Consider the following 26,276-nt stretch of genomic DNA (forward strand, 5'->3'; position numbering starts at 1 on the left):
AGTGCTCATGGGTTAGTTGGGGTTGGCTGATTTAAGCACAGTTCATCATATCTGCAGGTTGAGTCTAGGTTTGCTCCACATGTTTTTCATTCTTCTTAGACCAGCAGGCTAATCAGGGCATGTATTTCTCTGGTGATGGCAGAAGAGCAAGGAAGGTGAATGAAAGCATTGCTCCATCCTACGTTTGCCACCTCCCTTTTCATGTCCAACTCCATTCCCTTAGCCAAATAAGTCAAAGCACCATAGAAGAACTGCAAAGTCATATGGCAGGGGGTGGAGTTACAGGAAGGAGTGAGGAATCAAGATCAATTATGCACTCAGCACATCTGGCCTTGCCCCTAACCAACAAGGACCTTTGGGGCAAGTCTCGGTGCGCGCCTCAACTTTTCAATGATGACGTTCATTCATGGCATTCAACAGATAATTTTACCAGAGATGCCTGGCTGGCTCAGTTGCTGGAGCATGCGACTCGGGATCTCAAGGTTGTGAGTTTGAGCCCCATGTTGGGTGTAGAGATTTCCTAAAAAATAAAAATATTTAAAAAATTATAATTTTCCCACTTACTTGGTACCAAGCACTGTTCTAGGTGATGAGATTATAACAGTGAACAAAATTGACAGAAGTCCTCACCCACACAGATCTCATATGCTGGTCAGAGGTATATAGTAAGTAACACTTGTATGTGTACATGTGATCATGAGTGTGTAGTAGGTCAGAGAGTAAAAAGTGCAATGAAAGAAGATTGTACAGGGTAAGTAAAATAATTCACCTCTCTCTGTCCCAGAAATTGCCATGTCACAGACTATTGATGGTCTGGGTTTTTTTTGTTTTGTTTTGTTTGCAATGAAAGAAGATTGTACAGGGTAAGTAAAATAATTCACCTCTCTCTGTCCCAGAAATTGCCATGTCACAGACTATTGATGGTCTGGGTTTTTTTTGTTTTGTTTTGTTTTTTAAAGATTTTTATTTATTCATGAGAGATACAGAGAGAGAAAGAAGCAGAGACACAGGCAGAGGGAGTGCTTAAGCAGGCTCCATGCAGGGAGCCCGACATGGGACTCGATCCCGGCTCTCCAGGATCAGGCCCTCGGCTGAAGGTGGCACTAAACCACTGAGCCACCTGGGCTGCCCTGGACTGGTGTTTGTGGTTAAGGGTTTGGATAGTGGAGCCTAACCATCAGAGCTTGAATTCTGTTCTTCCTTTAACTTGCTTTGTGATCCTGGACATGTCTATCATTATTCCATTGCTGCATAATAGATTCCCACAAACAGTACCTTCAAGCAACATACATTTATTACTTCACAATCTGTGTGGGTCAGGAATTCAGGCATACTGAGCTCTGATCATGGTCTCACGAGGCTGTAGTCTGGGTGTTGGCCGGACTTCTGGAGCTTGGGATCTTCTCTCAGTCCCCAGTGATAGTTGGCAGGTCTCAGCAACTAGTGATAGTAGGAAAGATGTGCTCACTTTCTTTCAGTGAGTCAGGAGCTGTGGTTTCCTTGCAGTTCCCCTCCTAATATGGCAGCTTACTTCTTTAAGGCCAGTGGGAAAATCTCTCCAGTCTGCACTCTCTCCGGGCTAAGTCTACCAAGACAGTATAACATAACATAACAAACATTAGAATAACATAACATGGAATAACATAACCATGGGAATGACTCTCTCATCACCAGTGTCACATATGAAGGACTAGAAGCAAGTCGCAGTTTCTGCCTCCATTCAGTGGGAGAGGTTTATACAAGGGCATGATTAATTGAAGGTCATCTCAGAATTCTGTCTGCCAGAACATGTGGCATACTTAACCTCTCTGTATCTCAGTCTCCTCATCAGTAGAATGGAGGTGATAATAGTGATACCTACATCATCAGGTGGTTTTGAGGATTAAAGGAATTAACAAGTAAATCACTTCGAACAATACTGATTACAGATAAATCTTTGGGTACCTATTTTTATTATCTGTAAAATGTGAGGATTCTGTTAGGTGACTTTGAAGATCCCTCTAGCTCAAACATTTTATGATTTTGTCATAATACACTGTAATGCAAAATTAAACAAATATAAGAAATCTTATTTTAAAAAACAGGAAAGCATAACATTGGGACAAGTTGAAATTAACCTAAATAGACTGCTGGTTCAAGGAGGCAAGAGTCATCCTTCATCTATGTTGCCATCAGTGGAACCTCCAGAAGTACTTTGTTACTTGAAGTTTTGTGTGTTGCCTTGACGAGGAATCTCTGGGGGAGGGACACAGTATTTGGCCTCTAGGCAAATACTGCTTTGTAAGAAACTTTCCTCCTTTGGTCACCATACTGTCCCCTAAATTAATTGAAGTCTGTGGTCCCAAGTAGACCATTGGATGATGCCACTGGATTATAATGAAACAGTTTGAATATAGGTGCTAGTTCTGTATTTGAGATGTAATGTGTGAAGGGCTTTTAACAAAGCTTGTAGAAACGTGGATAATTGGAGTAATGCATCTCTTAATTGCCCTCTGCCACCCACACAGGCCCATGAAGAAAGGCCCTTATGGTCATCTCTCCAAGATACCTTGAGACTACAGAAAGGGTCCAGGTCTTGCTGTGACTGCTTCCCCTGACAAGAGTCGCTGATGGAAGCTGCTCCTCCCCAACGAGGCAGGAAAGTGCTTAAGACTGGGGTGCTAGATCAACTGTCTCTTTGGACTATATACTCTGGAGTGATGAGGAGCCAAGAGACCACTCCAGTAGTTGTTTATATAATTCATACTCTGAGTGTTTACATTCTCTGTGTAAAAGTCCATCATCTAGAGTAGGGTTTCTCAACAGCAGTACTATTGACCTTTTGAGCTGGACATTCTTTATCAGAGGGGGCTGTCCTTTGCACTGTTAGGCTAATGAACAGCAGGCCTGGTCTCTATCCACTGAATACCAGTGACCAGCCCTCCCCTGATTGTGACTACCAAAAAATGTCTATAGATAACACCAAATGTCCCAATATATTTTATGTATTTTTTTACATAGTTATGAATTTTTTAGGTAATTAAAACATGCATGATTTAAAAAAAAAAAAAAAAAAAACCTCAAGCAATACAAAATGGAAATAAGTAGAAATGTGTCTTATACCCTGGCACCCCAGTACCAGGTTTCACCCTTCAGAGGTAAACATGTTACCATTATTTAGGTCATAAGAGATCTCTGGGGATTGCACTGGAATTTATATGGAAGTGGATATGGGCATTTGTTACTGTAAGACACACAGACTTGTGTATTACATTTTTATTAGCAATTTTTTTTTCCAATTCGTGTTCAAGATGAAAAGAAAATGACTAGAATGAGTCTCTTTTAATTTGTTTCCATTGTATTTTTTAAAAAGCTTGTCAGCTTTTTCTGGACTGATCTATGGCCTCTTAAGAAGAATTATTTCGTGCACAGTGAGAAGCAGCATCTTCTTAACTCACTCCCTTGGCCTCTGGAGCCTCTCACCATGATCTGTTTTAAGACTGATGCTGTGTGGCAGTAAGGAAGAACTCTTTGGGGGCATCAATATGTTAAGCCCTCGAAGTAGACATTTTTCATCTAATGAAACAACTGAATCCTTCAGAAGTGCCAACACATGACATTTTGCTGGGAATATGTGAACTGTGGTTTTTATTGATCTCCGTGTCCTATTGAGGACACAATGTACTTCCTGAAGTTGTATTTTTCACATCATGGCGCCACCTTCTCAGAAAGGATGTCCTTATCGAGGCTTGTTCATTTATCAGTATGCATGATTTACCATTTACATAACAAGTGCATTTACTCCATGAATCTGCTTCCTATATTGCAGCAACATAAAATTTAAGTTTGATTTTTGTTGGTCTTCGTGGTGATGGTGGTGATCTTCCCACCCAGCTGACTTCCACAGCTTCACCAACACTTATAATCATTCAGGGAAGATTTTCAAAAATGATCATTCCTACTCTTGGCAAAACTACATAAGTACTCTCACACTCCTGATGGGATTATAAATTGACAGAATGATTCTACAGAATACATTAGGAAAAAATGTAAAATAGTCATATCACTTGGCTTAGAAACTAGATTTCTCCAAGTTGCTAAATAGTCGCAAGGGTGCAAAGATTTCTGAGTAGAAAAGTCCAACAATGGGGAAATACCCAAATTATTTTATTATTATTTTATTATTACTACTACTACTGTTACTATTAACTAACAGAGCACCGTGGTCGTTATTTTTTATGCATTACCCCTTTTAACTCTCACAATGTTGTGTTATTGTCATTTCATAACCGTGCAGAAAAGTATGTCTGAAAGAAGCTAAGTGACATATCAGAAGGGTAATGATTATGATGATGGTGTTGATAGTCATGGCAGCTAACATTCACTGTCACTATGTGACGTGGTATGCTAAGTACTTTTCATGTATTACCTTATTTAATCCTCTGACCCAGAACCCAAAGAGGTAGGTATTCTTTGTTTTTCCCCATTTTACCAAAGAAGGAACTGAGGCATAGGGAAGTTAACTAGAATAAAAGAGGTTAAATTACAGCATTCAAAATATTTCAGTTGGGATTTGAGTGCAGATAGATTGGTTTCAGAGGCCACACTCTTATCATTGTGCCTACCAGGATCATGTGGTTGGTATGTGAATGGCAGATCAAAACCCAAACTCAGGTCTGGTGGACAGTCTGTTAAGTATAGCCAAGAAGTATAGCCAAGTAGTTAAGCTAATTCCATATGATGGATTGTCTTGTAGGATGCAATTATTTACTGTCTTCAGTAATTTTCTGTCTTCAGAGGTAAATGGGGTAAAAATATAGCACACAGAGGTTACCAAGGATAAGGAAGAAATGAGTTCACTCATCATATTAGGATTATGCTCCCAGTTTCTGGGACTCTCCTAACACCTCTTCATAGCTTAGTAGCAACCTCAGTACTTAATGTTCTCATTTTCCATATATGCACCCCAAAAGTCTACACCCATGAACATTCCTTCTAACGACCAGTTAAGAGTTTTCTACACTCCCCTCACTCTAGACACAGTCCAGACTGGCCTCAAATGCAAATAGTGTTGAATAATTTTAAAGTACTTTAAGAATTGTGGGTATATGTCTTGAGGTGCTTTGTTTGCTGCCATCATCTTTAAAAAGTGCAGTCTTCTTGGTCAGGGGTGGAAGGGTCTGTGTGTTTTTACAACATTTGTGTCTAATCAGTAACAGAACTTTCCATAGTACATGTTAATAAGAGGATCAGATTCTTTTATATATTATGGACATACTATAACAAAACTGAAGTGCCTTGCACTGTACTATAGTTGTACCTGCCACTTTTTTCAGATCTCTTAATTTTGAAGTTAATGACAGAACAGCCAATGTATTAAGGAGGAGTTGGGTTTTTACCAGGGGATTGTCCAAAGATAGAAAAGTAAATCTTCAATGACATCTGGGGAAAACTCAGCTCATTAATTCAAGTAGGAAGTGATTTAAAGCTTACACAAGGAATAACTTAGTAGAAGACAGTGAGTTTTATGACTTAGGTCTCATTAGATTGTACTTATGCAAATGTGGTACATGGGATGAGAAAGTGCTGAGATGATGGGTCTAGTTACTGGACTCAGGTCTGGTCCTTTAAGGGACTGTGGATGACCTTGATTATATGGTTGCTGCCTCCTTTTGACAAGGCTACTAGGCAGAAGAAAGACATAATGGCTCTGTTCATATAATGTAGTCGGAAAATGTACCTACCAAGGGCAACCTTGGGCAGTTAAGACTCTGAGTGAACTGCCTGTACGCTGTCTTTAAAGCAATATAGAAAAATAAGAGCGGCAGTGAGCATTGTCTTCCTAATTGAGTTTTATATATGCTTAAAAGAATGAGTCCTTAGGACTCTGGGCAGCAGTGCTATTAGCCAAAATTCCTAATTTTTTCTTTCAAAAATGCCCACCACCCTCAATCTCTGTTCCTTAACTTGTATCACTGTGAGCCTATTTTAATGATAAGGAACAGTATGACAGACGTAGATGAATATTAAAAAATATATGTGAGCTTCTTGAAAGGACTGTTACCTGTCTTTTTAGTGAATGTGGTCTCTAGAAGACTCTGCACCCTGGTTGGACTGTCCTTTTGCTCCCATTTGTTGACAGGCAGGCTTATAAGGCAGGCTTTGTCCCCGGAGTCTGCTGGTGGGAGAACAGGGACACAGCGGACAGGGAATGATGGATGAGATGCTGCCTTCAGAAGAGATCAGAAGAGCTGACAGCTTGCTGCTGCGTAAGAGACCATACCGTGCCAACATTCCAGATCCCCAACTTTTGGGAAACTCTATCCTTTACTGAAAATAATAGACTATCCTGGCAATGACTTTTGATACGTTGATAATTCAGAGTGAAAACAACTTCTGAAGAGATAATAAAACAGGAAGGTCTTACAGAAGTTTGATGGAAAATAGGAAGAACTACCCATCATGGGTCCAACCCCTGATTTTTCTAAGGTTTTAAATCTCCACTTTGTCTTTCACATGGGGATAAAATTCATGGTCAAGGTCATCATATGTGCTTAAATTACTTTTACGGTGTAATCTAATGGGAGCCCATTAGATCTCTAGAGTCCAGAGGCCATCCCTTCTCCCTTCCATGACCAGTCACCATTTGCTGTGTGACCCTTGCAAGTCTCTCAGCCTGTTCCAAGCACCATTTTTGTATCTCTGTATAAATCAGGGATTGCCATTTAGGGTTTATTATTTATTATATCACATTTCATATTTATATATGCTGAAGTTCCCTCCCCCCAACCTCTCTGAGCATTATAAACTCTGTTCAAACTATGATGCAGGATACACAAGAGTTCATGTGTTTCTTACTTGGATCTCCTGTAGGACAGGTTCAGCCTTTCTTTTCCTTGGTACACTTAGACGGGCCCAAAACTCTTGGCCTCCCAACACTACCCTTTGCTATTTAATGGTGGAGTTAGCACTAAGTATCAGCGTCTCAATCGGTGCTGGCTACTATAACAGAATGCTGTAGGCTGTGTGGCTGAGACAGTAAATATTTGTTTCTCCCAGTTCTGGGAGCTGGAAGTCAAAATCAGGATGCCAGCATGGTTAGATTCTTGGTGAGGGTCCTTTTCCTGGTTACATCTTTACATGGCTTTTGTCAGAATGTGCACAAAAAGAGATCCTTTGTCTCTTGCTCTTTTTATATGGGACCTAAATCTCATCTTGAGGGCCGCACCCTCTTGACCTAATCTAATCCTAATTACCTCCCAAAGACCCTACTTCCAAATACCATCACATTGGGATTAGGGTTTCAACATACAAGTTTGGGGGGAGTGTTGGCACTTCAGTAAGTGTTTGAAAAAAAAAAAAACACTTGAGAATCCGCTTTAGCATTAATCTCTAGCTGATTCATATATAACCCACAATGCATAACTGTCATAATTTCTAGTTTTTGGAAAATAATTGGCCCAACATAGCATTGATGCATAAGTGCATTAAAATATACTGTGAATTTAACTAGTTCAGAATAATCTAAGCTGGTGCTGATGAGGCTAAATTAACACCAGTTTAGAATTTAAACTTAAGAATAACAGCACTTGAAATTTATGACCAACTTGTTATATAACATTGGAGATGAACCCATAGCTCAGAACTCTAGCTCTCTTGGTGTATCAGTGGTTGTCAGGAAGATCCAAAGTTGTCAGAACTTGACTGGCAACCATGCTTCCTGTCGTGATGCCTCATTTTCAACTCTAAGTAATTTACTAATTTTAGATCGTGAATACCAAATTTTGGCATTAGTATCCTAAATACCTGTTCTTGACCCACACTGAATCTATCAGGAATAAGCAGTCCATTGGAAGGTGAAAGTATGTAGTGTTGATGTCAGTTGCCAAGAGAGTGGGATGGGAGTGTCTCCTTGACCCGGAGTAAGCCTGTGGGGCCTGTTGGACCCAGAGTTTATTATGAGCACCGCCCTTTATCAGGGACTGTCTTTTCCATATCCGTATCCTAGTTTCTGGCATAGTCTTTGGCAATAACAGGTTTCCAGTAACTTTTTATGAATAAATATGTAATAATGTACACATGTTGAAATTATGGCTAAAGCACAGTTAAATAGTTAAATTGTAGAGTTATATGGTTAAACTCTAGTTAATTATAGTTACATAGTGTATATGCAGTTGGTAAAACTATAATAAAATACTGCAAATGTAGCACCTTCTATAGAACTCTCTTGACCTAAATTTTTAAACAGCCTTCCGGCCAGTTAAGTTACCAGAGGTTTAGTTGTAACTCACACATTCCTGCATACCCCATTCAAAGCTCTAAAAATAACAGCCTTTTTTTGGAACAGGTAAATGTATAGATTTTCTCAGGTAGTCAGGCTCTGACCTACATCCATCTGATACAGGCACAGCCTTACTCCCAGTCAGCATGTAAGGCTTTGTCCTGCTCACCCTCCTCCTCCTCCCCAGAACCGCAGCCACAGCAACACGGGAGAGGGGGTGCCTCCCTTCCAAGCCCTCCACCATTTCCAGGGGCTCTCTGTGATCCCCCACTCGAAGTGCAAGTAGGTGTCTCCATGAAAGAAGCCAACATGTAGTCAAGGGGAGAAAGAAGATCCAAGCCTGTGGCCTGGCAGACACACCCTGCGGGCAGCCTCCAGACCCCACCTTGCTGTTGCTCCCCATCAACCAGTGCAAAAAATGCAGAGAAAATTATTCCCTTTTTGACCACCCCCCTACCCGTTCCGCTGGAGTGTTTGTCACTTCTCCCAAGTCACACAGCCCCCGTTTAGTTCTTGGGCTCTGTCTCCATCCCAGCATCTCCTGGGGCTCGGAAGACTCTGGGCCAGCCTGTCCTTCCTGCTCTGACTGGTGTTGCTGCCTCAGCCTAGGGTTTGAAAAGTCTCAAGGGACCAATTCCCTGTCCTGCTCCCTGGCTGCCTCCCTAGGAGGAGAATTGGGACATCCACACTGGCTGGCATTTGCGAATGCTCTTGTTCCTGCCGGTTTGTCTGTTTTTTGGTTTGTTACAAATATAATAGCGTCTCATGCACCAGCCCCATGTAGAGAAGCATTTCTTTGGGAAGATATTTTGTGAGTTCCAAGCAGCTCTCAAACTATTAGAACACAACTGCATTTTAGGTGCCAAAATTTAGTTTTTGTTTTATGGAATTTTATAGTTGTAAAGGAAAAATAAGATCACTGCTATAATGGAGTTTTCTGAATCCTGGGCGGAAACTGGTAAACAACACAAATGCTCATCAGTAAGAGAGTGGACGAATAACATTACGTTAACATTACAGTCACACAAGAGTTTGGATGAATCTTAGCAATATAATGTTAAGTGAAAAAAAAAAGATTCCAAAAGATCAACTATAGCATTATATACTGAATATAAAATGTTAAATAATTAAAATAAAAATACCTTATAATCTTTATAAAGACAGTAAAGTTACATAAAAACAAAGGGTAGAGAATAATGGCCATGAATCAGGATGGAGCTTGCTTCAGGTGGGCATAACTGCACAGGGCCTGAGCTACAGGATCAGATGTGGCTGTTGTTAAATAACCCAGTTCTTGTTCTGCATGAGCTCATAGGTGCTTAGTATGTTAATTGAAACAAAATTCTGTGCACTAGGTTTAAAGAAAGAAAAAATATTAAATACATCCTTTTCTTTATTGCTTTTGTCAGGTTGGAATAAGAACAAATGACAAAGTCGGCTTTCTTAGTAAACAGCTCTGTGGGACTATCTTTGACTTTATAACCAATCTAAGTATGTCCAGTAGTAGGTCAGCAGAAGCATGACAGCCCTGAGCCAGTGAGGTTGTTCCGCTGACCACTCAGCTTGGGTCTGTTGGTCTTTGCTGCTCTTGCATATGTAAATTGCTTTAGGAGTCAACTGAGATGAATCAACAGTCCTATTAATAATGTGCTGGCATCTAAGTGATAGGGTGGGAAGGGCACCAGGTTGTGTCCTGGTTCTGTTTTTCTTTTCTAGGGCAACCTGGCCAGGTCACCCTTCTTTGCAGTAGGTTTTTTCATCTGCAAAGTAGCTAGTATTGTCCTATTGGGTTGATTGCAATTGAGTTGATTGCAACTAATGAAATAATAGGATGAGAATGCAAACAGTAAAGCAGTTTATATGAAGTTATTATTGCTGCAAGTGGACAAGTTCCCATAGCTTTTTCTGTTCACTTCATATTTTAGATGTATAAAATATCCATTTTGAGTATCATGTATAAATAATATTTTGTAAATGGTAATTTTACTCCGTAGTAGGCTGAATAAGGAACACCTAGAAATATTAGACCTTAATCTCAGGACCTGTAATTTTACCTTATTTGGGAAATAGGTTTTTACAGATGGGATTAAGTTAAGGATCTTGAAATAGGGAGATTATCCTGGATTATCCAAATAGGCCTGAAAGGCAGTTATCAGTGTCTTTGTAAAGAGAGGAGGTTTGATACAGAAGAGGATAAGGCAGCGTAGAGGTGGAGGCAGAAATTGGAGTGATTCAGCCACAAACCAAGAAGCTGAGAGAGGCCAGAAAAGGATTCTACTCTAAAGCCCGGAAGGGAGGGTAACCCCATTGACACCTTGATTTCAGTCCAATGAAAATGATTTCCGATTGCTGACTCTGGAATTTAAAAGTTCTGTTCTTTGAAGTCAACAGGGTTATGATTATTTGTTTCAACACTGACAGAAAACAGATACATTCGCATTGACACATTTTTGTAGGAAATGTGATTTTTTTTTTTTTAAGATTTTATTTATCCATTCATGAGAGACACAGACAGAGAGAGAGAGGCAAAGACACAGGCAGAGGGAGAAACAGGCTCCACACCGGGAGCCCGATGTGGGACTCGATCCTAGGACTCCAGGATCATGCCTCGGGCTGAAGGAGGTGCCAAACCACTGAGCCACCCAGGGATCCCGAAATGTAATTTTCTAAAACACACTTGAGGATGCAAAGTTTCATAGTGTTAGAAATCTGTTCAGTAGCTTTGTTGCTTTTAATTTTAATATAATAAAAATGAATATTTAAAACACCAATTTTGAAAGCAAAAGTTATAGTTTTGCATCTTCATGTCTCCCAGTAATGAGCACATTGCTTTGCACACAGGTGATGCTCAGGAAATAGGAAATCTACTTTCATTCGAGAAAAAGAAAATGATGATCAGTTTGGAACTGTGGTATGTGTCCTCTGTGACCCATACGTGTGTGTATGTATCATAGAATTTTAATTGGCCTCGGGGTTGCAGCTGAAGTGAAGAACGTCAGTGGATTATTGTGTTTTGACTATGATTTTCAGAAATGATTCGGAGCCTCTTTTCATTAGAAACACCTAGGTTACGAGATTTTTTTTTTTTTAAGATTTTATTTATTTATTCATGAGAGAATAGAGAGAGCTGCAGAGACACAGGCAGAAGGAGAAGCAGGCTCATGCAGGGAGCCTGACGTGAGACTCGATCCTGGGTCTCCAGGATCACACCCTGGACTGACGGCAGGTGCTTTAACTGCTGAACCACCCAGGCGTCCCAGGCTATGAGATTGTTAAAGTGAGGATAGGAGAGTCATGTGGGGCATGAGCTTGGAGGCATAGAACGCCGAGCCAGTCTCATGCAATCATTGCCAACTGCAGTCGCTCCTGATTCAGGTGCCCGTATCACTGCACTGGAAACTGCCTACAATCTCCCCCCTTTCCAAATGCTATTTGAACAAATAATCTTACCTGGTGCTCTGGATGAAGGTACCTGTGACTAGAATTTCCTCTCTACCGTTCGTGCTTTTTAGGTTGAAAAATCTAGTTAGCATGTACTCTTTCAAGCAGTGTTTCTCACATTTCAGTGTTCATATGAATCACCTGGGGTTCTTACTGAGTTTATATCCTGATTCATCAGCTGGGGAGTGGAGCCTGAGCTGCTTTCTGCAGGTGATGCTGATGCTGCTAGTTCGTGGACCATGTCTTGAGTCCCAAGGCTCCAGCATCTGGCCCTCCTGCCTCCAGGTCCCTCTCCCTGGGTTCATTTTTCCGCATCTCGTGCTGCTGCTTCAGTCAGCCTTGCTGTGTGGCATCTGCTGGGCAACATCGCCCCCCTCCAGCCTCTGCAGCCTCCACCCCCGGGCTCCTGAGCAGCGTGCACGCACCCTTCACCACAGCTCCCACAGTGTGCATTGCGGACTGACAGTCTGAAGCTGTGTCACAGTAACGTGGCTCAGGGAAAAGAAAAGACGTTGAGAAGAGAGTGGAATCCATGAAGGAGTCAAGGTTTAGGGAGACAGGGGAGAGAAACAGGAGAAAGGGAGGAGAGGAAAGAATGAATATTTTGCTGGAGGAAAACATCTTTTAAATGGGCTGCTCCTGGTGCAGAATTTTCCGGTGAAGAGCATTTTCTGGAGTAGTTTCAGATTGATTATTTATCCTCTAATTTCTCTGATGGCCAACTGCTTGTTTTGTTCATTTATCTGCTAGAAATCTTTTGGGGCCCTTTGGGTCCAGGCCGAAGATTTAAAAAAAAAAAATCTATAAAGCATCTAACTAACCTGAGGGCCTCTGAGAGATTGCCTGGTTAGTTTGGGCTGGTCAGTCCCAGCCCTTGCTGACATTGGAATCACCTGGGAGCCTTAGAAAATTCAACATACCCAGGCTGCAGCCTACACCGGTTAAATCAGAATCACTGGGGTGGGTCCCAGTCCTTACTGTGTTTTTTAACCTGTGGGGTTTGTTTGTTTGTTTTTGTTTTTTTAAATGCCTCCCAGATGATTCCCCTGTGCAGCCAGGCACCACTAAGCCAGAGCTTTACCTTCTGGCAGGTGAATTGAATTCCCTTTGAGTATAACTCAAGGAGCTGTCCTTTATTTATTTCGGTTCCTTCCCATCTGAACCCTTGCCATGTTGAACTCTGCACGGTATTTTGGAAACACCATCGCTTTTAATCTAGCAGTTGAAGCACTGATTAAATATTCAAGCCTCTTTCTGAAGCCCGGGGCAGCTTTTCATTTTCTCAGTGTAGTGGCTCCCCCTGCTGGCCCTTCTCAGTAAAGGTCGCTGCTCTGCAGAACCCCACTGCTGGTTCTGGGCTCTCAAACACAACGGACCCGGAATCACGGCATCTTAAAGCGGTTTTTCGACAGCTTGCATATGATCCCGTATGCAACCTGTATGCCATTGGCCATTGCCAAAAATTAACAGTCAAAACGCTCTAACCCTTTATCAAGTGGCATATAGGTAATAGGGAATGATGGAAGAGAGGAACTATATGTATGCATACACACATATACATGCATACACATACCACATACATGCATGTATTTGCTTATCATGCTACCAGAAAAGATTTTGGTATCAGCCATTGATTGTGCTGATTCCCTCAAAATAATTATCAATACATACTTTGGATAGAAAATAGGGAAAGCTTTCATTCATATCTTCTCTACTCTCCTTCATCTAATCCTGTCCTTTTCCTTATCAACTCACTTCTTATCTGTCCAGTAGGTTATAATTATTTCCGGATAAAAACAAAGGTAGATGTAAATGCATGACCTCATCTTGTCATGCAAACTGTCTGTTGTAGTGTTGTGTCAGAATTTAGCCACAGATGACCCTTGTGTCAGTGCAGGCAGAATTTGATCCTTATTATATCTAAATGCAAAATGTGGTGCAGCCCAACCCTTAGCTGTGATTAAACCTCATAAGGCTGCCATTCCAATCTATACAGCTCTGGTCATTACAGTGCCCTTCTCTGTTGTATATTAATATCTTGACCCGCTGGCCCTTGTGTTCCATCTGACTCTTCACAGCATGAGTTAGTCCCCCAGTGACATTGCAATACTTGATCTATTCAAGCTGATGTCACAAGCCATTTCTTTCTCATCGAGGGTAGACATTTCCAGCCCACCTCATGGGACAGAGGTCCACCACCCCCTTTCTGGGTACATCCCATAGAAGACTGTATTATTTATTTTTATCCCTCTTCACAGGCAGCACATGGTACTGACGCAGCAATCCTGATGTGCTCTGACTAGTATGATTCAGTGATTTCCTCTTTATTGTTTATTGCTCTGTAACAATATTACCACAAACTTAGCAACTTAACACACAGGGTCTGTGGGTCAGGTATCCAGACATGGCTTATTTGGTGCTCTGCTTCACTTTCTTATAGGGTTGCAATCAGGGTGTTCAGCTGGGCCTTCGATCTTATATGAGTTTGGGCCAGGGAAGGATCCGCTTCCAAGATCATGCAGTTGTTGGCAATTTTCAGCTTCTTGCAAGCTATTAGACTGAGGGCCTTACATTTTGCTGGCTGTTGGCTAAAGCCACCTCGTTTCTTGTCCTATGACTGCTTGCTTCCTCAGAGCCAGCAAGGGAGAGGGTCTCCAAGATGAGAGTTGGCATCCTATACAATATAATCACAGAAGTGCAGCTCATCATGCTTGCCATATTCTGTTGTTTAAAAGCAAGTCACTGATCCATCCACAGGCAAAGGGAGGAATGTAAACAGCAGGAGGCAGAGATTATGGGACTATCTTAAAGCCAGCCTACCTCAGTCTCCTTTCCTTTCCACTGGGTGGTCTCACAGAACTTGTACTCCGCTAAAAACCATGAATCCTTGGTTACACAAATTGTTGCCTGCCAGATCTTTCCATCTCAGTGAATAGAACCTAAGTCCTAGACTTCATGTTTATTGCTATTAGGTTTCTCTATGTTAGGTCCAGCCAGTTGTTCCTACCTGATTAAGTATATTCTTTAAGCCTGGCTCAGCCATCAGAATATTACACATCTTTTCTATTGTGTCATCTGAGAATGGAAGACATTTTTCTATGATGTTCTTTAAGTCACACATGAAAATGGTGAAGAAGTTGGTACTTAGTACCTAGCATGTGTATTGGACGGGCAGAGGGAAGAGAATGAAGAGTCCTTGTCCCTCATATCCAAAACTTCCTTCTAGAGTGTGGTCAATCAGCTATGAATCATTTAACACCATCTGAGCTGCACTGCTCTTTCTGATCCTCCTGGGAGCAAGACGGTGCAGCTCTAAAGAGCCTAGTCTTTCTAGTCAAACCAACCTGATTTTGAATTCCAGCTCCACCCACTATTTTTCTCAATCGAGAGTACACAGGCAGGATAAGAGTTAGAAAGTTCTGCTTTTCTGTGGCTCATCTTTGAATTTTATAGCATCTGTTCCAGAGTGCAGGCAAGCTCAAGTCTGCTGAACTTCTTCACAAGTTTCATTTAGGACTTCCCATAAAGAATCTTCCTTAACCCAAAGTAGTACAGCTATGAAGCAATTATTGTTTTAGAGATGTTCTAAGTGTGGACTTATCAGAGTTTCAGTTTAAAAATCATCAGAGTTGTCGGGTAGTTCTCCATTTCCTTGGATTTGTTGCTAAGTTGGCTTGAAATCACCAGCACTGGCCCAGAATGCCCATCTCATCAACTGAAAACCCTCAAGTGGGGACCAGCACATTCCACATCACTGCTTTAGTACATACTAAGTTTTAACTGCCAGTTTTATCTGAATTTGATAGGCCAGTGTTCCTCTCTGCTGGAGTCTCTGTGAGAGTCTCCTCTGACCCTTTGACCCAGGAAAACTATTAGTAGCCCTTGTTCTGCTTAAACCGAGGGCATTCTTCAGGAAAAGCCTACAGACTCATTTTTTAGCAGCCTGGGATTGACTAGAAAATGTAATAATTCGTGGAACTGTTGATAATTTGGAAGGGTAAGTAAATATTTCTTACAAGCCATAGTTCTTGAGCTCTGAGTTTTAGAAGTTTACAATCCACTTTTCTTCTGTTTCTTATAAAGTAGATGTTTCAGCAGAGAGATGCTCTTTTTCTCTGTGTCTTCCTCTGCTCATCAGAGGCTGACGTGATTGGTGGGATCCATGCCTTATGGGTCAGTGAGGAGGTAAGCCCAGAAGAGTGAATTTGGGGTTGCTAACTCTTAGTTCATCAGGGTCAGGCGGTATAAACCTCTACTGAGGTGAGATCATCCCATGTTTTTCTTAACAGATGTTAAAAGTCCGGGAAATAACAGTGACACCCATCTGGGAACTGTGTGTGCAAGAGTATAGGGAAGTAAGATCATTTTGTAGCTTGTGTTTTGGCATTTGCTTTCTATTACCATAAATATGCTACAAAGTTCCAAATGTTTTTCTCGACTTTTAATCCATCTCCTGAGATCTGTATCTCTGTTTCCAGCTGCTCTTTACACATCCCCTATCTTGATCTGTAGGCCTTTCTACCATTGAGTAGATCCAGAATTAAACTCATTGCCTTGCTTTATCACCTACATTCTTGATTTTTAGCTAATAACTTCTTATTCCCTACAAAATGACTCTTAAATGGTAAGGAACACATTTTATTTTTTAAGATTTTATTTATTTGAGAGAGCATGCACACCTGAGTGGAGGCAGGGGCAGAAGAGGGAGGGGGGGGAAAGCAGACTCCCTGCTGAGCAGAGAGCCCAACATGGGGCTCCATCCCAGGACCCTGGGATCATGACTTGAGCTGAAGGCAGACACTTAATGGACTGAGCCACCCTGGTGCCCCAAGAAATACATTTTACATCATGACTCCTAAAGCACACTTATACATGTACACACACAGATACAACACGATAAAATTTTCATAAAACAACATGTATCTTTAACATGTATGTTACCTTTGATATTACTTGTTATTTTCATCTTTAGAAAAATGCTGAGGTCAACACTCTGCATGAAATTTATAGCCTCCTAGGGGGTCATGTGACCTGTAGTCTGAGAAAACCTGAGAGAATAAAATGCATTTCCCATTTACTCAGTCCCTGGCCCCAGCCTCTCATTACCCAGTGATGCCAAACTCCAACCTGTAATCCAGCACGTCATTCGTGCATTCATTCAACATGTACTGAGTGCATATTTGGTACCAGGTACATAGTAGGCACTATGGATCTAAATAGGAGCACCGTGGCCTCCACTTTGAGGTCTGCAGTGCAGTGCAGAGACAGACCAGTAATCTAACAATTGTAAGGCAGTCAGTAGGTCCTGTAAGTAGTCTGCACAAAAACCTGAGAGATTATGAAGATCACAGCATGTAATTTGGACCAGGAAGTCTTTTCGGAAAGGGTGGCTCATGAGCTAACGCCAGAAGAGATGGGAGTTAACCTGGCCAGTTGTGGCCAAGGCATTCCAGAAGAGGAAACCACTGTGAGAAGGCATGGGGGCATGAACAGCATGACAGTTTGGAGAACACAAAGTATTTTGACATAGCCTTTCCTTTCTTTTTTTTTTTTTTTTTTTTTTTAGATTTTATTTATTTATTCATGAAAGAGAGAAAGAGGCAGAGACACAGGCAGAGGCAGAGGGAAAAGCAGGCCCCATGCAGGGAGCCTGATGCGGGACTCCATCCTGAGACTCCAGGAGCACATCCTGGGCCGAAGGCAGACACTTAACTGCTGAGTCACCCAGGTGTCCCTGATATAGCCTTTCCTTAAAACCACAATTCTCTGCTGTCACTACCCACCCCTACCCCTGTGCCCCTTTTCTGTACTTGGTCAATTACTTAGTGTTCCCTCTGCCATGTAGCTTTCTCCCTAGCCCCAGGGAGACTCAGGCACATACCTACTTAGGGCTCTCACCTCCCTCTCACCTCACTGCTGTTGAAGGCAGCCCATCGCTACCCCCTTCTCATCTGCCTCGCAGAGTGGGAGCATCTCTAGGCACAGCCCCAGTCTCATCCTTCTGTCTTATGTTATGAACACAATAAACGTTAACCCAGGTGAAACAATAAGGGAATAGGGAGAGGTACCGGGCATAGGTACAGGTGTCAGGTGAAGCTTCTTTTTTTTTCTTTTTTTCTCTCTCTTTTTTTTAAGATTTTATTTATTCATCAGAGAGACAGAGAGGCAGAGACACAGGCAGAGGGAGAAGCAGGCGCCATGCAGAGACCCCAATTCAGGACTCGATCCTGGGACTTTGAGATCACACCCGGAGCTGAAGGCAGATGCTCAACCACTGAGCCACCCAGGCGTCCCTCAAGTGAAGCTTCTTGAATGACTGTGTAGAAGACATTTTAATGTGTCATAGCATACCTGTCATTTTAAGGCTGAAGGCTGCCTTGGATATTAACCTACCTGTTTACAGATGTGGGACTACATTTAAAATGTTAGTGGGGCTATTTTCTTCTGCCCTGTTGTATTTGCAAAAGATCAGTTTTTACTTTTAGAGAATATATCTTTTACTAACCTAACAGTGTCTTGGTTAGGAATATATTAGACAATTAATATAAATGAAAATCTGACTTTAGAGACAACGTCTCCCTACTTTCTGCCATGCACAAGTAGCCTGTCATCTGGAACCATACGTTGAACCCAGATTGCCTTCCCAAAAAGGCTTTCACAGGAAGAAAGACTGAGTTTTTAAATTCTTCTTTCCCTTTGCTTATTTTCTACCCACATTGTATTTCTTGTGCAAATGGCCCAGGAGTTGTAGGCAGAATTTGAGGTGTGGAGTCTCATCAGTCGGTGCTAGGATAACTCAAAAAAAGGCTTACGTATTTTTTCTTTGCAGGTGACTTTTATGAGACGGCCATGATATTTGATAATCATTTGGAAACAGAACACTGGACATGGATGGGGATAGTGCCTATGAAAAAGTTTTGCTAACACAAATGTTGTAGAGACAACTAGTCAGGATAACAACCATACCTATACTAGGAGTGAGAGAACGATATTCAAGTTCTGGCTGGACTTTCCATGGTTTATAAAAACTTCAGAGGGTCTATGTCATGTGTGATAGATTATGATCAAGTTATGATTTTGAGCTGAAAGGGCCTGCCTTTAGTTGCTAAAGTCCTTCACATCTTTCATGCAAATTTCAGTGGAAGCTCAAAGTGGAGCATTCCTCAGATGAGCTGTGTGCACTGCCCGCCAACCTGGTTGTCTCCCTGTCTTGAAATAATAATCGGAATTAGTGAAAAGAACAGGAAGTGCCTTTTGTAGACACTGCAGTGGTTCACATCAGTGTCTCTGTCTCCCTTCCTATCTTATAACCCCTTCACCAGCCCTCTTGTCTGTCCCCCCACCTCCCACCCAGCCCACCTGTATTGTGGCCTTCTATTAATGTTACTGCTGATTGTGCTTGCAAAATTCATTAGTTACAATGGAAAAGAATTGTCTTATCTCATCCCAGAACCCAGTGGGGAACATAATGCATGTATTTAATCCTGATTCACCAGAGTAGGAAGCGGTGAGGGAAGCTCTCAGTGTATGTGTGCCACTCTTTGTCATGACAGCCCTGTCCCCCTAGTAAATAAACACAGATAATCAAAGCTCTGCATTTCCTTATTGCATAGCGGCACCTGCTAACACTCAAAGTGATTATGCTTAATTTCCTCCTCTTTTTCCAGCTTCTGGCTTTTTCTCTTGCCCTTTCTCACCTATTGGACTACACATGTTGGTCCATCATAGTTTGAATTATATACAGCATGTGGCACCAGATTCTCACACATGGCCAGTGCTGCCCTGACCTGACCCTGTTTTCTAGGGGTACTTTGAGTAATAATCTACTACTTACATAATGCTTACTCATGCCAGGTAGTGTTCTCACCACAAACGAGGTAGGTGCTGCTGCCACCCTCAGTTTACAAATAAGGAGGTCAAAAGCTCGGTTCAATGAGGGACCTCAGTGAGGTGTTTGCTTACCCATGGTCACAAGACCAGTAGGTAGGGAAGCAAGATTTTGAACCTAAGGAGTCTGTCTCCAGGATCTGGGCTCTCAACCCTCCAACTCCGCTGTTGATTGGTGATTTACCATGACCACGGAGTATAACAGTAACCTGTGGTACAACGGCATGTTCACATGGGGTGAACCCAGTTCTGTATGAACTGCAATTGCCCTTTAATTCCTTCACCCAGATCACATGTTGCCGTGGTAAAAAATGAAACCACGAAAGAAGGTGAAAGTGTGAATGAAGAAAGGAGAAAGTGTAGGAAGGACAGTATTTGGGGAGGAGGACATTCTAAGCCACATAAAGATGTTACCTGAAATGAGCAGTATGGCTAATAGAGACTGAGCAACCCAAGCTGCCTGTCCTGCTTCTTTGAAACATCGTGATGCTCAGACAGAGGATGCGGGGGAGGCAATGACAGAATTTGCAGAACTGTTAAATGATGAGACATCTGATGCTGGAATAAAGGACAAAGCTCATGCAAGAATCATGAGGGACGCATACATACTTGATTCAGTTCCATGGAGATGACAACTAATCGTTGGAAGTCCTACACCCACTTATTAAGTTTGGAGTTGATAAAATGCAGCAGATTTCCCTTCCTGCACTCAGCTGCATTTGTTAAAACGCAGACCTTCATCTTGGGTGGCTCTTTAGCTTTTAGTTTGGGGTTTGTTTTTACTGAAATAAAATCCCTGGCACACGATCATGGAAAAAAAATTCAGAGTTTCATCATATGCAGTGTACTGTTTTCTACACTGGAGAATTTTGAGTGCTTTGGAAATAATAAGTCTGTTTCCACAATTTCCTGCTCTCCACTAGGTTCTTGGAACGCCAAATGAGGACACGTGGCCTGGAGTTCATTCTTTACCACATTTTAAGCCAGGTATGTTTCATTAATTACAAATGACTAAGCGCTTCCTATATGGAGAGTGAATATATGCATTTTCCTCTCAAGCTTATATATTATACTTTGAGAAATTCTGGTTAATTGCCATTGTATGCTCTACCTATTAGTGGAATTGTCCTTTGGTTTTTACAATTTATTTGTCGGTAAGATAGAAATAATGACATTCCTCGTGAGAGGTTTTCACCTGGTGTACCTCATTTGACTGGCTAATAATTTAACCATATCATCATCAGTAAGACTACCATCCATGTTTATAAAACAAAATTTGAATCAGTACTATGATCTATCTGTGTGACCTCTTGAAACAATAGTACGAAAAATGTTAAATTGTAAAAATGAAAACTTTACATTTTGATTTATTTTTTAAAACTAGTGATATATAGTCCATTAGTTTGAGTTTAAACAAATAAAACGTTCTGAATGTCTTTTGTACAGCATGCTGTCTTTTTTGATATAAAATATTTAAACCTCTAAACAGGAAAATCTGAGAGAAAACGCAGAACTTTTCAAACAAATTGTCACTTTTTCCTTCACCAGTAGGTGGCAGTCAAGAAACTTTCTGTTTAATTCTGCTTAGAATCTGAAATGCGGTAATTTAATTTTTATAGGAGAGATGAAAGGTTTGGAATTGGAAATTTAATAAAAATCAATGGAATGAATTACTGTAAAATTATTCTTGTTTTATTTTCTTTTTTTCCTGTTACAAAACATGGATTATAAAGTGCAGACCCACATAACATTACTGAAAGGGATTTTTATGGAAGATCTAATAGCCCATTATTTTATGAGGGAAAGAAAGCTATGAATAATTTCTGTTATGAGCGCCAAGTTTATTCTCTTACTCCTCTATCCTCCTTTGGGGCACCATCAGGAATAAATTATCAATCCCAAAGAATGACTGGGTTGGGAAACTATTTTTATTCTTAGTTTTTTTCTCCTGAACGTGTACAGCGTGCTAAGAATTCTTCAATCATCCTGGGCTGCCCCAAGGACTCTTTGTACTTTTACTGAAAATTTTAAGTAACTTCTAATTTCTGAAAGACTATAGAAACTTAACAATTCAAGATGGATATTTTTCTGCTTTTTTTTAACCAAGCAAGGAGCACCCTCGAACTGCTCCAGCTATTCCTAATGGAGTCTGAGAACACAGCTCTTGGTAAATGTTCCAAATGTGGGCTGTGAAAGAAGGTCAGCTTCCCCATGTTAGCATCTAAAATCTTAGGTCCTAGGAAAATAAAATAGAGGAGAATCTGAAAAGATTTGAAATAAAGTGAGATGCAGAGAGGAACAGTTAAGACCGTTGTTTGGCCTGCCAGGGCTCTGCACCAGAAAAGATGGAGTAATATGTTTATTTTTGTGTGAATAGAATTAATCTTCATCAACAACAAACAAAAACATTTATTAAACATGTTCTGGAAAGTACTACAATGTAGTACAAGTTGTAGTGCAAGTTAAGCTAACAAACTGGAGACTTTATGAGATCAGGGACTGTGCATAGTTCATATTTTGGTGTTCAATAAATATTTATTGCTCTGAATTATACTGAGTGTTTAAAACAGATCTTATTTGTACAACTTTTCCGGGGTAGGCATATATAAATTAGGATATATATGTTTAAGCTATTTAATATTATGTACAAGTGCCATTACAGATACTTAATACATAGAAGGTAATGGGGGACCAGAAGAATGACACATTTACATGGTGAACAGCATGGGTACTGACAAACAAGAAAGATATTCCAGGCAAAGCTTGGGGCTTATGGATAAGAGTAGATGTGATAAATGCTTCCTGAGTTAGCTTAAGAGGAGCAAGGGGAGATAAAGTAATAGACTGAGGCAAAGGAAGCAAATCTATGAGTCCTTTCATGCAGCACTTAATCACATCATCAGGAGAGTTCTCATCTTTGACCTTCTGGACCTCATCCTCCAGGGGAAGAAGATACACATTCCCAGAGGAGAAAAATAGCAGTGCTAGGGTCTACCTATCCCACTTCCACTCTGTACCTCCTTATTCCGCCCCTAAAGAGTGCCCCTAAAGTCTGAGGGAAAGCAAAAAATTCTGAATCTTAAGGATATACATGTTTTGTTTAATAGATTTCATTCTTCAGAGCACCTTTAGCCTCATAGCAAAATTGAGCAGAAGGTACAGAGATTTCTCCTATAGCCCTGCCCCAGTACATGCACAGCCTCCCCATTATCAACATCTCCCACTACAATGGTGTACACTTGTTATGGTTTGATGAACCTAAATTGAACAGCATTATCATCCAAAGTTCATAGAATACATTAGGGTTTGCTCTTCGTGTTGTGTGTTCTATGGGTTTGGCATACATGTATAATGACATGTATGCACCATTATAGTGTCCTACAGAGTAGTTTCACTTCCCTAAAAATCCTCTGTGCTCTGCCTATCATTATTCCTTCCCCTACCCAATCCCAGGTAACCAGTTTTTTTTTTTTTTATCATCTCCATAGTTTTGCCTTTTCCAGAATATCACAAAGTTGGAATCATACAGCATGTTGCCTTTATAGATTGACTTCTTTTACTTAGTAATATGCACTTAAATTGCCTTTGAGTTTCCTCATAGCTTGACAGCTGCTTTCTTTTTAGTGCTAAATACTTCATTATCCTGATATATTTATTTATCCATTCACCTACTGAAGGACATCTTGATTGTTTTAAGTTTTGGCAATTATGAGTAAAGATGCTGTAAACACCTGTGTGAAGGTTTCTGTATGGACAACAGCTTCCAACTCCTTTGGGTAAATATCAAGGAGTATGATTGCTAGATCAAATATACTTTGCTTAATTTTTTAATAGCTAATAAATTTAAGTAATTCAAGATATCAAACAATAAGAAAAAGGAGCATGATGCAAAGCCTCCCCAACCTTGTCTGCCATCTTCCCCCTTCCCTAGAGCCATTGCCCCACCCCCATTTTATTAGTTTCTTGCATTCTTTCCTTTGTAATTGTAGGAAATTATGAATATATATATTTTTATATTTCCAGTATCAAACACAATTCTGGATCCTGCTTGTCTCATTAATGCATCTCGTAGTTCTTCTCATATCATTGTATAGAGGAGGCCAGTGGGGCTTCAGTCTCCTCTTATAGTTGCATTGTGTTCCATTTGTATAGATTTAACCTATTCCCTACTTGTGGGCTTTTGGGTTTGTTTCCAGACTTTTGCTGTCATAAATATTATAACCCTGTACATATATACACATGTATATACATGTCACATGTATACAGGTGTATGTGATGGATAGGTTACCAGAAGTAGAGCTAAAGAATCAATAAATAGGGGGATCCCTGCGTGGCTCAGCCATTTAGCGCCTGCCTTTGGCCCAGGGCATCATCCTGGAGTCCCAGGATTGAGTCCCACATCAGTCTCCCTGCATGGAGCCTGCTTCTCCCTCTGCCTGTGTCTCTGCTTCTCTCTCTCTCTCTCTCTCTCTCTCTGTGTCTCTCATGAATAAATAAAATCTTTAAAAAAAATCAATAAATATACACTGTTATACTTTTGAACTATAAATTGTTGTCTAAAGGGATGATGCCTGTTGGCTCTGTTACCAGCAAACACATACCTTCTTCTCTACTCCACAGGCCATAGCCAAACTTTCAGATTTTGCCAATATGTTAGGTGGCCAAAGGAATCTTGACACAATTTTTAATTTCATATTCCTTTTTATGATGAAGTTGAGAATTTTTTCATGTTTCAAGATCACCTTCATTTCCTTTTCTGTGAATAGTTAATATCTTTTGCCCAATTTACAACTGAGTTATGTATCATTTTCTTATCAATTTCTACAGGTTCTTTACACACTGAAGAAAGAAATTTTATTTTTTTTTTATTTTTTAAAGATTTTATTTATTTATTCATGAGAAACAAGAGAGAGAGGCAGAGACACAGGCAGAAGGAGAAGCAGGCTCCCTGCAAGGAGCCTGATGTGAGACTCGATTCAGGATCCCAGGATCACTCCCCGAACCAAAGGCAGACGCTCAACCGCTGAGCCACTCAGGCGTCCCAGAAAGAAATTTTACAAATAATCCTCACTCTCATATCTTACTTTTCTTACTTAACTGAATAAATTTTGCCTTAAGAGAAAAAAGCTGTGGTGGTTTGAATAATACAGTCATTATATTTTTAAAAGATCAGTTGTTATTAGAGATCTACATAAAAATTTGTATATATGTATCCTTGAAGGGAAAACTTTTCAAATGGATTATGTTATAGCTATGATCTAGGTCATAAATAAAGCTAAAAAACTGAGTCTCTTGGTTTTAACATACTCTAATTACCTATAAGGTCTGCTTTGTTGGTTTTTTTTTTTTATTAACGTATCCTTATAGTTAATTTCTATAGAATAAGTCCAATTTATTTATTAATTCAACAATATTTATTGAGCACCATTTGTATGGCTATGGAGTGGGGATATTGCAGTGAACAAAACACACAAGATCCTTGATAATTAGGAGAGACCTGTAATACATAGAATATATGGTAAGTCAGGTGGCGATGTGTACTCTGGAGGAAAATAGAGCAAGAAATGGGATCAGGAAGTGCGAGGGAAGGGGGCACTTCACAATTTTAAATTGTAAATGTAATCAAGGAAGACCTCACTGAAAAGATAACATTTGATTCAAGGACATGAGAAAAAGCCATGAAGATAATTTACAGACTTTCCAGGCAGAGAGAGCAGCACATACAAAAGCAGTAAAGTGGGAAGAGGAGGGTACAAAATCAGATCGGAGGCAACAGGCACTGTGCTAGCAGGAGTCCTTCACCCATTTACTCTGAACCAGACAGAAAGTGCTAGGAGATTCGGAACAAGACTGCACACGGGGGTTGCATTTTAGTAAGATTACTCTGTCTCTTGTTCTGAGAATGAGGAGCCCAGGCACAAGCAGGGGGACCAGCTAGGAGACTGGGACAGGAGTCTAGGAGAGAGATGATGAAATACGTTGTAAATAAAATTACTTTATCTTCTCAACATCTCTTTTTTAGCAGACTACTTAACTTGTTTTCCCTTGGAAAGTGTAGCAAAACTAAAGAAACGTGTTTAAGAACAATTGCCCTGGGATCTCTGGGTGGCTCAGCGGTTTAGCGCTGCCTTCAGCGTGGGGTGTAATCCTAGAGTCCCAGAATCGAGTACCACATCAGGCTTCCTGCATGGAGCCTGCTTTCCCTCTGCCTCTCTGTCTCTCTCTCTCTCTCTCTCTCTCTCTCTCTCTGTCTTTCATGAATAAATAAATAAAATCTTTAAAAAAAAAAGAATTGTCCAAAACGTAAAAGAACAACTGATAACAACTGAGTCTTATTCTTTAGTATTTATTGTGTATCCTCTTCTGCTCTTACATTTATGCTGACACCAAATTCTTTAACCTCATTCTTTAACCTCCTAAGGGAATTTACTTATTCCCATAGCAACCAGGCAGCTGGGACAGGCCACAGCTGCATAAAGTAAGTATATATGTAACACACACGTGCACATACACACATGTGCACGTGTGTGTTACATATAATAAGGAGTCTAACTGTGGGAGGTGATGCTTTTCCATCATTTGCTTCTATTTTAATTTCTCTTTAAAGAAGTGGGAAGTGGACTGGTTTTTTTGAACCTGATTGCTTTCCCGTTTCTCTTCCCTTACTCTTGGGGTTCTGTGGTATATG

The 26,276-nt window shown here is 40.7% G+C and overlaps 1 protein-coding gene across 4 annotated transcripts in view; it reads left to right on the forward strand.

Moving 5' to 3' along the window:
* CDK14 (cyclin dependent kinase 14) overlaps positions 1 to 26,276 on the forward strand; it is a 727,523-nt gene that overhangs the window by 557,584 nt on the left and 143,663 nt on the right. For all 4 annotated transcript variants that reach the window (XM_041727412.1, XM_041727410.1, XM_041727411.1 and 1 more), the window contains one exon: positions 20,512 to 20,575. In XM_041727412.1, coding sequence (XP_041583346.1) covers positions 20,512 to 20,575 — 64 coding nt within the window. The remainder of the gene's footprint in view (positions 1 to 20,511; positions 20,576 to 26,276) is intronic.

Source organism: Vulpes lagopus, chromosome 13 (assembly GCF_018345385.1).
Source record: "Vulpes lagopus strain Blue_001 chromosome 13, ASM1834538v1, whole genome shotgun sequence".
NCBI classification, from domain to species: domain Eukaryota; kingdom Metazoa; phylum Chordata; class Mammalia; order Carnivora; family Canidae; genus Vulpes; species Vulpes lagopus.